Source organism: Chaetodon trifascialis, chromosome 13 (assembly GCF_039877785.1).
Source record: "Chaetodon trifascialis isolate fChaTrf1 chromosome 13, fChaTrf1.hap1, whole genome shotgun sequence".
Classification (NCBI taxonomy): Eukaryota; Metazoa; Chordata; class Actinopteri; order Chaetodontiformes; family Chaetodontidae; genus Chaetodon; species Chaetodon trifascialis.
This window is the reverse complement of record NC_092068.1, coordinates 9,121,036-9,134,632: the sequence shown is the minus strand read 5'-3', so window position 1 is coordinate 9,134,632 and position 13,597 is coordinate 9,121,036. Positions and strand designations below refer to the sequence as shown.

At 44.8% G+C, this 13,597-nt stretch overlaps 1 protein-coding gene across 3 annotated transcripts in view; it reads left to right on the top strand.

Moving 5' to 3' along the window:
• The window catches only part of LOC139341686 (arginyl-tRNA--protein transferase 1), a 51,926-nt gene extending 41,148 nt beyond the window's left edge, over nucleotides 1-10,778 (top strand). For 2 of the 3 annotated variants that reach the window (XM_070978316.1, XM_070978317.1), the window contains 2 exons: nucleotides 3,155-3,275; nucleotides 9,865-10,776. In XM_070978316.1, the coding sequence (XP_070834417.1) occupies nucleotides 3,155-3,275; nucleotides 9,865-10,043 (300 nt within the window). In that variant the 3' untranslated portion in view covers nucleotides 10,044-10,776. Of the gene's footprint in view, nucleotides 1-3,154; nucleotides 3,276-9,864 lie in introns of all 3 variants that reach the window. The other variant, XM_070978315.1, reaches the window with a different exon arrangement.
• Nucleotides 10,779-13,597: the final 2,819 nt, after the last annotated feature.

Below are 13,597 nucleotides of genomic sequence, written 5' to 3'. Positions count from 1 at the left end.
GTTAAAGTTCAGTTCATTGGGAAACCTGCACTGTAGAAGATTGCTTTCCTATAAACGGGGACCTCTGCACATTAATTAACAAACGGGCAGCAAAAAACAATAGATTGAAATATCTGAGCGCGTCCTTTCGTTTAGAAATGTTTCAATTTTGTTAAGTTTCTCTCCCTCCTACTATTGATCACAGCTCTTAATTTGTCCTCTGATCTGTTTTTTCTCTCCTTATCCATCTCACCCTCTGTCTACTTTGCTCTACCCCCATTTCTGTCCCTTCCCCTGCTCTCCCTCTTCTTCCCCAACTTCCAACATCCTCTTTTGGTGCTGGGCCCCTCCGTCCTGGCATTCAGAATGCTCCTATCACTTCCATCAGCTTGCCTCAGCCCATGTCTCAGTGATGTTAAATACCATCCCTTTATTCATCTGCACCTAATTTTCTTTCGCCCCTCCCCGTCTCCCTCCTATCTCCCCCTCATTTCTCACACCGCTGATGGCAGCCAAGTCTGTCCGCTGAAGTTGGTGCTTGCTTCCTTTCTCATTTTTTTTCCTCCCCTGCCCTGCTTTCCGTCTCTCTAAACGCGCCTTTCAGAGGTTGTCAGTCATCGGCGTCACCTCCACATCCGTCTGAACATGCGAGCACTGAAAGGAGGGAGGATGGAGGGATGGTGACGGATTGGTTTGTGCGGGAGGCGTCGAGCATTTGAAAGAGGAGGACCAGAGCAAAAAGATGGAAAGCCTCATCCTGGTTATCTGTTGGGTAGCCCTGTGTGTGGACACATTAAATAAAATAAACCCATCATGTGGCTTTCTGGCTATTCACATGTCATATTGCCATCACTCCCCAGGGCCATTCAGGACCATAGATTTGCAGGAATCGACCGTTTCACTTTCAGCTGTCATGTCGACTATTGCACTCCGCACACCATCTCCTCTGTCAAGGATCTAAGTTTCAGGAAACCATAGCTGCCTTCTCTGTTGGTAGAAGTAAATGTTAGATAAAGAGATGGATATTGTGAGCAGAAGACACTGTGCTGAAGAAGAGCCAAGGAAGCTGCAGGGGTAGCTGTGAATTACAGGGCCTTCAAGCCAACCTGGGGAAGGCAAAAAAAATAAAGAGGGAAGATAAAGAAAGTCAGTGGTGAGCTCAGTGTTCACTTTCAGTCCAATAAAGAAGAGAAGCTGACGGATAGGTTGTGGCAAACCAAGCTTTTCTTTTCCCTCTTCTTTCTTCTCTTCTCTCTCCTCTGTCCAGACCACTAATAGCTGTGTCCTCTCATACTCCTCCGTCCTTCTCATCATCCTCTTTTCAGGGGGAGAATTGAGGAATTGTGCCTGTGCCATGACCAGACTGTGTCTCTCATTTTGGTTCGATAGGCCTCTCACTCTGTTATAATCTTACAGTAAAGGACTGGATATATCATTTCAGACTGTAGACACAAAACCAAGGCCTTCAGAAATCAGGAATTCACCGTATTTCTTTCACGAATGCACAAAAATGAACTCCTTTTCTTCATGGAACAATACTTCTCTCTTCCTCACTTGTTCTCTTGAAAGGCTGCCCACTCCATTCACACCTCTGTCTCTGCCACCTCTGTCATTCCTCCCTCAATGCATCAGGTTGAGTCGAGACACGACGTCCGGCCTGTAGTGGGAAGTGTGTGTCTCGCTATGTCTCTATTACTGCGCAGGTGTGTGTGCATGCTCTACATATAGAGGTGTGTCCCGCTGCGGTGTTGAAGGAGGCTATAGAGGTGAGGTAGAGTGTGAGAGTGTCATGCAGACTGTGCTGACAGTTGTAGAAAGCTGTAGGTTGTTGGGACACGGAGAGCATCCGATCAGCGTGTGTGTCCACTGCTGCTGCAGATGCGTAGCATTCCGCCTCCATCCATCTGTTAGCAGAAGCACTTAAAGCATGTTAGTGTCTTTTGCTTCCCTCTGAATTGCTTTTCCCCCCTCACAGCCTGCACCTCAGTCTTGGCCTGTACACTTTGCATGACTTTATGAATTTAATGATACATTTCTCCTCTGCCACTTTGCCTAATTGTGGGGCAGAGCGAAAGCGTGGCTGCAGATGAGGAGCGCGCCTCAAGGGGAAAGCTGGCCTATGAGTGTGTCCCCCAAATTCCACTGTTTTTCATTTTTCAAAGCAGCCCAATTCATTCTCGTGGCATCCGATCCCACATGTAAAAACAGGCAGCATATTTTCCATATAGGCCCGCTGACAGATGGGCCGTTGTCAGAACATTTGTTAAGCAACAGCATATTCCAGAGATGGTATTTCCTTTGTCTTGCTTATTTAGAGTTCAGAATGCCATCTGTGTTTTCTTTCTTGTTGTAAGTTTGAAGCATCCAGCTCCTTTTGACCTTGGCTGTGTATAACGCTCGTGTTCATGAAATGCTGGAGTCTTTGTCCTGCAGTTTAATGTCTCAAAAACTCTAAATATTATTGTGTGTGTTGAGACGGTGCAGCGGGCCTGTTGCAGGCGCCTGCTTGTTTACAGAACTATCTCGACAGTTTGCATTTGTTTGGAGTCATGTGATAGAACACAGGTCACTGATAATGGAGTTTCCTCCTTTCTGTTCCTTCAAGCCTTTACCATTTTGCCCCGCAGCTGTTTTTGTTCAGCTTGGTTTACTTTCCATCCAAAATGTTAGGTTATACACAGACTTGTACCCATTTCACAGGCGCACATTACAATATGCTGGTGTGTTTACGTTTCCTGCTCAACGTTGCCGTCAACATACCACTCCTGAGACAGGGAAACATGGCTCAAACAAAGAACTTTAAGAGAGCTAGAGCTTGATCCAGGAGTCAACTCTGATCCTGACCCCGAGGTCAGTTTACATCTTATCGAACCTTTAACCCCAAAGGGTCACTGGTGTGGTGTGAAAATAGCATACTTAGGCTGCGAGAAATAATTATTTTCATCACTGATTTATCTATCAGCCATGTTTGTAGATTAGCTAGTCTCTGAAATGTCAGCAAATAATTAATACAGCTCAGAAACCAACGTGATGTCTTCAAACTGCTTGATGTGTCTGATGAACAGTAAAAACCATCATGCTCATTCAAGATTTTCTGTTGGTTCACCAAACATTGATAAACACTGAATTGTTTCAGCACGAGGTGTAACCTCTCTGTCCTTGTTTCTTTCCCCAGGGACAGTACCGGCCTTCAGAACTCCTATGCCCAGAAACCTTTGTCTGGGTACCAATAGAGCGATGCGTACCCCTGCTAGAGAACTCCCGCTATGCTCGTTTCAACCAGGATCCTGATGCAGGTAAAAATATGCAACACTCTATATTGTTATATATTGTTACTATATTTATCCAGGAAACTGTGCTCGTCTGCATTTATCCCATACAGTTGCATACATTTTGAACATAGATGACACGCTGACCTACCACTGCCAGGTTGCTCTCAGGTCCTCCAGTTCTTTGTACATGCTGTGTTAAATGAACCCATGAACTCTGTGTTAACATCTGATCCATTCACTGTGATGATGTATTGAAAACTGCGGTCTTAGTCCAAGTCCCCCACCCCCCCCACCCCCTTTCCTTCAGCATGATCAGAGCACAGCCAGCACTGTCATTATGGAGGGACCATATTGCCATTAGATGAATAGTGATATCAGCAAAAATAAACCACATGCGGAAGGTAGACTGGCGGACGCCCATTGCTTGGACTGGCAGGGTGAGAGATGGGGGCCGGGGAGAGTGTTTAATAGAGTGTATGTGACTTCAGAAGTTTTGAAAGGAGAGTCTGCGTAGGTGCATAACCAGAGAGACCCAGTGAATCTCTCTCTGCTTGTTCTCCTCTGTTGATTCAGCATTTTGGTGCTCAAGGTGGTTTTAGGTGAATATGCAGTCAAATTCCTCCGACTCCCACACGCAAACCAAACTGAAGTTGTTTCCATCATATGGCCCTGTATACTGAGGAGAAAGTCCCACACGTCAGGTGGACTGACACAGTCCAGTGGGTACGACTCCGCTCAGCTTCAGAATGAAAAGGTTTACTGTACAGATCCTGTAGGAGTTATTAGAGGAGATGACTGCACGTTGTTGGTGTGGTATGAGCCTTGTGAATGAGTTTAATTGTGTACATACACATGCTGTGGCTATTGCAAGTGGTTGTAACCTGAGTGGTTGAGTGTACAGGGCCCAGTCATGTCCTGTTTGCTCTCCCCCATTAATCTGCATCACCCAATGGGCACCAAACAGGAAAGAACCACTGATAGACATTAATAGGAGATGTGAGAGGACAAGAATGTGATTGCCAAGCAAACTGGGACTGATAGATGGAGAGTAAGAGAGGGAGTAATAGAAGAATAGATGGGGAGGGGGTTATGTGATAAAAATGATTTTATAGAGAATGGAAGAGAGAGGGAGCGAGGCTGGTGTCTGTATGCTGGTGCTCGAAGTAGAATAGTAGAAGAATATATGAATGTGGAGAGACAGCTTAAGAGTTTGTTGTAGTGAGGTCATACTTGGACTTAGTGCCCTGCAGAGAGGCAAAACACTTCACTTCAAAACGTTCTCTGGCACAGACGCCCCTTTCCCATCCTCTTTTTCTGGGGTCAGATTGTGTGATGAGGTAAGGTTTCTGGGCATTTGAAAAAAAATTTCACAGATGGCTCGGGTAAATAAGGATTCTACACATTTTTTTGATTTCCTGGCTAGCTTTTGTTGTTGACTCAAGTGTTGGTGAAAGCACCACACCCAGGAGAAATGAGGGCATTTAAAAGACCATTAGTGAGCTGGTCATTTACAACATTGCCATTAACAGCTTAGCGAGCGGTAGGTCTGACCTTTCCTTGTCAATCATACCACTAATCCCTGAGTAGGCACAAATTAATGAGGACAAAGTGGCGGTCTCAGAGTCAGAGATTCTCACTGTGGCCGGGGTATGTTGCTGCAGTGCCTCCGTTCCTGTGTGGACCGTTGATTCTCAATGGTTCCGGACATTCTCTCAGGCCTATCTGTCCAAACGCAGTGTCATTACGTTTCAGTGCTAGCTGTCTTGATGGTTAGCAGTCAGGTCTGTTGCCAAGCTGTGGGATGCCAGACGAGCAGCAGTGTGGACTTTTCTGCCCTCTCCAGAAAAACAGCCAGTGGTTAATCAGTCACCAGGTCAGCCTGTCCTGTGTCATCGTCAGGTTGGCAGCATGGCACGCTGTTAAGGCCTGTGGCACAGTCCTAATTGGCAGTTTGTCTTTGTGTGGCTTGTTCTTGGCCTAAATAACGGCATGTTGCAAACTGTTTTTAAGTCGAGGGGAAGTCCTGACTACATGTAATGGCAGGGTTTTCCCTGCTTATCTAACTCAGCAGCTTCGAAAATTCCAACAAAAATGCCAAGCCTTTTTTTTTTTTGTCTTGACTGTCATGCCGTTTATTACCTGTCATTCTTGTTGTCTTCACTTTTTCCATCAGGCTCTCTGTCCTTTGTTTGATCATGAAAAATAGACCCAGGACAGTGAAATGTGCACATGAAGATTGCTCAATCTGCACCGTTTTTATGTTAATTCCTGTCATTTGTTGCAATCGTTGTTTTTCATCTTTTTTTTCCATTCAGGTACAAAATTTAAATCCCTGCGGGTGCTTTTGTCTGTCAAATCGTGATTTTTTTTTTGTCCAAGACACTTAAGGTGCGTGCAGCCAATCACAGACTGTCTGTGGCATGCATGTTCTCCAGCCTTTGTCACCTTTCTCTCAAAAAAAGGGGAAACCTTGAATCTCCTGCTTATGTTCTCTCTCTTATCGTTGCTTCTATGAAAAAGAGTGATACACTATTTTGTTTGTCTACTCGAGCCATCTGTCAGGATATTCGATGTGCCGAACTGACTGTGAACAACATTGGTTCAACACTAACATGATATATCATTTATATCATCTGCCTTTATGTTGGCTGTCAAGTACTGCTCCTGACAGTTTTATCAATAACTCTATCAACAGCTTAGTTATTGGTACATAAAATAAATGGGTTAAAGTCAGATACGTATATGTATAGAAATTAGCCTTAGTTTGAAATATATACATATTAAGTTATTTACATTATAGGAAATAAAAGCTTTTAAAACAATTCATTAGCATTGTCATTGTCATTAGCATGTGAAGGTTATCCTTGGAGAGTCAGCAGTGAACCATCAATCCCAAAAAAACAATTATTTCTGGTCAGAATTGGGGTGCTGGTTGTGCGTTCAGATTGTGAGGGTGACCGGAGTTACACAGCTGTCCTAATGAGGTGTGTAAAGACAGCTAATCTAGAGTTTACACAACTCTGTCCAAAGCAGGCTTACATTGATTACATGCCTGTTGCTGACACGTCGAGGGCCCGAGGGCCTCGTTGTGGCCTCTCACAAGCACATATACAGTATATACACACACTAACACACAAAGACATGCGTATTCTACACGGCTCATATGTTCTGTTTCTCACACGCTCATAATCATTGTTTGCTTGACAGAGAAAGAAGTGGGGTCATTGTCCGCTCAGCAGGATAAACACTTGCGAAAATGTGTGACACAAGTAGTCACCGCCCAGACGTTAAGTGCGTCTAGCAGGCGCCAGCCCTTATACGCAAGATTCCATGTTACATACACACACTACACTAAGTTGCATGTAGTAAAATATCTAAAGTTGGTAACAGAGTATTCTCTCTTTCATGTCTCATCACATGTATACGCACATTCATTTCCCATTAAGCTGATTGAACTCTGCAGCGTCTGTGCTTTCAGCCACGCCAAGTGAAGCCAAAGCATTAGGTGGAGGAGACAGCGCTCGGGTGACAGCACCAAGCCATTACCCACAAGCCCTCTGCTATCTCCACCATATTTCTAGCTCTTACAGTACACACTTTCATATCTTGTCTCACTGTCAGAGCCACTTTGCTCTGCTCTTCACTCGGCTTTCTGCTACTCAACCTGACTTCCACTAATGTTCCCAGTGAGAGTGGAGGGGAGATGGATATCACTCCTCTCTCAATTTCTTGTGTGTTATAACTGCTGTGGAAGAACGTTTCCCTCATTTTAGTAACAACAATAATGCTAATATTCTTTAGAATCCTGAGGTATGCTCCTATTGCTTTCTTTACTGTGGGGGTCAAAATTCATGGTCAGCTACAGAGAATCAGGGTCTCGCTTTCAGTTCAGTGGATTCTTGCTAACACAGGGGCTTGAACCCAGGTCTTCCGGTCAAAGAGCAGTCTTCTTACTACACCGCCGTTGTGGCCTTTTTCTTTTCAAACATAAGCCCTGTTTTGGATTTGTAACATTGGGTCATAGGAAGTGGTCATAACCCGATGGCCTGCCTTTGACCAGCGTCCGGTGTTCAGCAAGTGTTTTGAAAGTTTGAGATGGATGGGAAGAGAGAGAGGAGCGTGGCGAGGTGTCAAGGCCCCTAGCCCCAGCTCTGACCCTCTCACTCCCAACCCGACCCTCACCACTCCTCTTCCCCCCGACCCCTGAACCCTGACCCCGAGGAGCTGTGACCTCAGAGTGGCGTGTCACTGAACGTCCGGTGGGCCTGGCGCGAGCAGGGTCTGGAGCTACTCAAACTGAGGAGGGGGGCATTGATGGAGGACGGGGTGAGTGAGGAAGAAATGAAAGTTGTTTATGTAAGGAGCGGATGTTTGGATTGTCTCGAGTAAGACAGAGAGATTGAGTCTCTGCTCAGTATTAGTGTTGAGCTTAATAGACCATCTTAAAGCTGCATGCTGCTATGCTTTTTGACCTGTAGCATGTTCACTACTTAATGTCTTCACAAGGGGACAGTGGTGCTTCAGACCAGTGTCGCACATTTGAGTGGACAAGTATAACTTTGCCTGTCTCTCGTGTAAGTGGGCCGTTGCACTGATAAAGAACACGAGAGGGAGAAGGCAGCTCGAGTTATTAAGGAAGCATCGAACATTTAAATATTTTCACTTTCATCCCATTAGGACACATTAATTCTTTATGGACCAAAATGATGGCCCTGTGGAAGTTACATAACATGTTTACGTCTTTTAAAACCCATTCCCCCCTATGTGGTGAGACCTAACGTGCCGCTGATTTTCTTCGTTTAAAAGTTTGCGTCAAGCATTCTTCAATTATGTGACTCAGCAGTTTTTAGAGAAGGGGGAAGACATAGTGGTTAGGGCATTACTGAGCAGGGAAATGAGGCTAATGAATAAAACATGAATGCACAGTGCGGTTTGCAAATTAAAAAAAAAAAGTTGAAATATGAAAACATCTTTATGGGGACGGGGGTGTGTGAGAGCTGCAGAGCCTCTGGGCTTTATGTGTATACCCAGCTCTCTTCTTTCCTCTGGCTTGCTGAGTCTGTGCAACTCATGAAGTGGTGCATGAATAGTTGGGACGGCCACTTGCTGTATGTGTACCTGAAGCCATGTGACTATTTGAATTGCCAGCGTTTCCTTTGCTGCTGCTGTCCCGATTCACTCATTGTTTGTTTTAATGTTTAGGCCTGTAACATTTTAACCAATCACAGTAGCAGTGTGAGTTGCTGACTCATTGTTTTCACCGAGATTTTAATCACATCCAGCCCACAAATAGTCAAGGTCCAGTCAAAGCACTTGTGAGTGTGCTGTAGTGGGGATCCCTTTTAACATCTGGTACGAGAGAAAATACCTTTGTTGATGCTGTTACATACAGTCTTGCAGTTTTTCTCTCTATTGTCTTGTTTTCCCAGTTGATTAGGTGGGATTTGGCAGTGCTGCAGCAAATATTTTAGGAATTAGGCAGAAATGTGTGCGCTCACATCACTCGTACCACCTGGGTGCTCAGCTGTGAGCCACATGGGTGTTGTCGGAGGAGCGGTAGTGGCGAATGGGAGGCCTGGAGCTCTATTAATACCAAATCTTACTTGCTCCTGTTTGACTGATGTGTCGCCACGGGCCTGGCAAGCTAGTCCACTCCAGACTTTCATCTGCTTCCTCTCAGTTCGGCCAGACCAAGACTGCTCCACACAGGACAAGGCCGATGGATGGAAATATTGTGTGCGCAGCGTGCAGGGGATGTCTATGTCAGACATCATGATGGAAATTTCAGATTTTAGTGAAACCGCAGAATGCAAGGAGAAAACAAGCTAAGGGGTTTAGCTCAGAGCTGAGGCAGCTAGAGTAAGCAGAACAGGGATGTCATTCATCAGGGAGAGGACGACATGATATGCTTATTGAAGTTACAGTGAATGACAGCAAATCAGGGACTGCTCAGTTCTCACTGAAGATGATTAGAGCTTGCGATGGTTTTTGAGACCCACTTGCATTCACACATCATGTGCAGTATTCTTGGGTTAGATTGGCTCCGTTGATACTCCCTGCAGTGCTACCCCTTGCAGGTCCTCTTGGCGCCAGCTGTGGGCGGCTTGGCTGAACCTCTCACTCCTGGAGGCAGCGGTTTTAGCGTCAGAGCGAGGGTCATCCTTTTTCATTTTCTTTTCTTTCTTCCTTTTTTTTTATACCATTTTTTCCATCCGACTCTCTAGAGGACCGTTGTTAGTTGCTGAACATGCACACTTTTGAGATTTGCAGTGTTTTCACTGGTCTAATGGGAGCTGGCAGTGTATGACACAGGACCTGATGAAATGCTGAGTTTGGCAAACGGCAAGGGAGCAGGGCCCCGTAAACAAGGCCAACTAACTAGCCTGCTCACGCACCACTGTGACTCCAGGTTTAGGGCATAGGGGAATTGATGCTGTGGGGGGAAAAAATGCTTTCAGCTCCTCCAACAGCTTCTCGGAATAATGGCGTATCCTTGCCAAGTCACTCAGAGGTTAACTCTTAAGAATGAGGGAAAATAAGGACAATGTTTATTGTGCTTGATGTGTCTACACTGGTCCTTATTAAGTTCTCATGTGCGCTTGTTTGTGTCCAGGAGATGCTCGGGTGCTGAAGGATGTGGGAAGAGCTCTGGTGCTATACAGACGGACCATCATGCCGTATGCAGCCTACTCCCGCAAACGCAAAGGCTCCAGCGACGAGGCGGAGGTGCAGCAGTACGCCGGCTTGGTTGGCCAGGACTGTGCTGAAAGGATCTTGCTCTACCGCAACTAAACACACAGCCACTGCACCTTTTTGATATGCGTAAACACACACTTCCCAGCAATGTATGTCTGTTTATTTATTTGTGTCTGTATGTCTCCTCGCTGTCAATGAAAGTGCTTTCTGCCGCTTCTCCAAGTAGTCTCTCCATGCGTAGCTGGAACAATGCAGTAGCCGCTCACTGTCTAATGTATGTACTGTATGTGTATCACCCATTGGCCTCATTCACATATTTTAGTTCAATTTTATTCACCCTTGAATCCTGCAGCATCCATTCTCAGTTTAGTTCTGGTGCATCTCTTTCTTTGATTTGACTCTGTGCAGAGACCAGTCCCTTGAATGTTATTTGATATGATGTGTTCATCACTTTGATTACTTAATCATTGCGCCATCCTCAATCCTGTATGCTTAAATAATGATGTTGTAAAAGAGCGTCTAGCCACACACAGGTGACAGCTCTCCTCTCAACTGGCACAGGTTTGGACTTCTGTCAGCATCACCTCCTTTGAATGCTCAGTGATTCTGAAGGTGGTTTTCAGTTGCTTACATTATATCCCAAAACATCAAACCGACTTGTACGACACCACAACATTGTAAAGATTTTTATCGCTGGGTTTATGTGACGCAAAGAACTCACTGTCTTCAGTGTTTTTGTCTGTTATATTTATAGCTTTATTTGCTTTTCTTTGAAAATCAACACTTACTTTTGGTTAAACTGAATAAAGGGGTTGTATATTCCCTGCTTTGACTTTGTGACTTCCCTTCGCATGATGATTACTCAACACAGCCCTGAATCCACTGGCAGCGGGAGCAGTGGTGCATTAATCGTCCATACAGTTAGTGAGTTTATGTCTCCCAAAACACATGCACATCAGACATAAGTGCTTCAGTTGGACTTGTTAAATTGAGCCAAGCAACAGGTGTTCGATATATGAGCTGATCACAAATGTGACAAAGTGTCAACAGCAGTCCAGCTCTCAGTGAGGGCAGGGCTTGGCTGAGCTGCGGTCAGCAGTCAGGCTTCAGGTCTGAAAGCACAGATGTAGATGCTAGCCATACGAGCTACGGTGGTCCTGGCAGCGGCTCAAGATCTTAATGCTACTTGTCCATTCGGTGGTCACGGTACATTCTGGTTGTTTCAACATGCATTAGAGGATTTCTGCAAACTGTAATTGGAAAAAGTACCAGACAGTGGAGGTGTCGATGCCATCAGAGATGTCTACATGTAACTGTCTACATGTAACTAGCTTAACTATGTGACAGATATCCTTGTAATACTGTTGGCTTCTCTTCTTCTTCTCAGAGCGAAAACTCAGTTAAAACCAAACACACAGACATCATCAAACACAAACACAGTGTGACTCACTCTTTCCAGGTTTTCTCAGATGAATGATGTCAATCGCTGATAAATCCTTTTAGAAATCTTCTAAAAGATTGTCCTTGGAACTTCACCTTGCCTTGCTAGTGCTCAAATTAATTTGTTTTATATTATTAAAAGAAGTCAAGTTGTTGTCTGAACATCCAGCACAAACCTACAACACAGTTTAGACACTTACATTATACACTTTTATTATGATATAGCAAATCTGCAAAATCAATCAGGAAAATGTTTGACAATAGCACCTTTGTCAACTTCAAATGATGTCCTACATCACCGCAGTTCTGCATGTCCTCAGAAATGCATGCAAAGGCTGCAGCAAGATGCAGAGCAGCCCATGAACAGTGGAGGCAGGATATCAAGTTGTGGAGGAGGGTCAGCAGCAGAAACTAAACACACATGATCTCAACATTTAAACGGCTTAGTAAATATACTCCTGCACACATAATGTACAGTAAATGCATTTCTGAGCCCAGCTGTGTGTGTGACATGTCTCTCTCTAACCCAGCGGGCTGAGAATCATATTCCTCTGCATGCTCACCTCAAGCCACACAATCGTGCAACTAACTGAGCGGAAAGTCTAACCACAGAGTGTCAGTGTCAGCCTGACCCTGGACTGGACTTGTATTTGCGCAGCGCCTCTGCTCTCCAGTGTGGCCTGGCCTGCTGCGCATTCTGCCAGGCTGCCTGCACCCAGTCCTGAGAAAACAGTGGAGAGAGTCAGTCTCTCCAGTTTAAACTCAACCCGGGTTTAAGAGCAGCCTGTGTCCTTGGGAATTAGGACGGATTGACAGGCTAATTCTCCAAGAAGGGAACACTGACGCTGGCTAGTGGCCATGTTGGATTCACTGTTTCTCTCCCACATTAGGCATGCTTCCCCTCGGACTTAATGTGCACTCACACAGACTCACAGACACACACACACACACACACTCCTGGCACTGTCACAAGTAGTTAGTCTTGGTGGACGCCACACATGAGGACATGTGCCAGTGCTGTGGTGGACCTCTTTCTGTCAAAACAAGTGGCCTGGACCGGTCGACTATTTTATAATGAGTCCAGAGTGCTGCAAGACGCAGCATGGCAGGGTTTGGACATTACGCTGATATATAATTATGTCACTGCTCATAATTCTTATTAACTATGAGGTCTATACTGACCATGCATTGCTGCTGAAACAACGTTCAGCCAAAGGTCAGCATTCAGAGAATAAAGAGGCCTGTAGTGAAGGCTTTATCTTCACATCAGACCTGAGTCACAGATAGTTTAAATACTCTGTATGGTTTATTTTAGGCCATGTCGGTGCAAAACGGGTGGGGTTTGTCACACTGGAAAATAAAGATTAAAATAAAGAGACTGGGAAAGGAGGGTTTGACCCTGTAGTGAGATAACATGTAGGACGAGATCAAGCTACATTCTCTGATTCTGTTTTTTTTTTGTATGCAGCATGTTGTATGTGAGCACTTAAAGAAGTTGAAGTGTCAGTTAACGTCGAAGCAGTGAACGTAACTTAAGAGTCAGTTGGAATTAGAGAAAGCATTTGGAAATTTAGTCTCAAGTTCAAGCCCTGCACGCAGTTGAATGTATTCAGCACTGAAAGCAGTTGAAGAGTCAGCAGAAGAGTAAGAGATGAAAGCAGAGGAAATGTCAGTCACTGCATAAACCAAGAAAGCAGCTGAGGTTTTATTTAAAGAGTAAAGGACGAAAGAAGTTTGGAAGATGTGAAAGTAAAAGCAATTTCAGTTGACGTTGTAATACCAGAATTAGCCGAAGTGTGTGCACTGCTAATAGTTGAAGTGTCAGTTGTTATGTAGTCCTTTGAAATCAGTTTAAGCTCAAGAAAAGAATGACTTATTTCATGTATCTCTATTAAACCTCCTCTTCCGTTTGCGGCTGCTGGCTGTATCTCATACACAGATGTAGTACTTTGCCAGATTAAAATGCCTGGGGACTCACAGCGAAGAGGACATGTCAGCGTGAAACAGAATGGGAAGGACAAGCAAATCTGAAAATGAGGAAAAGGAAACACAGAGCCCGGCGCTCTCCAAACCTCTAATCCAAACTCGCGTGTGGAATCGTGTCAGAGAAACATGGAATAATATCCCTCAGCTGTTTACGTACATGTCTCTACATCCTACCTTATTATTGAGTATCGCTTGCTTTTGAGGTAAATAAGAGGGAAAACTGT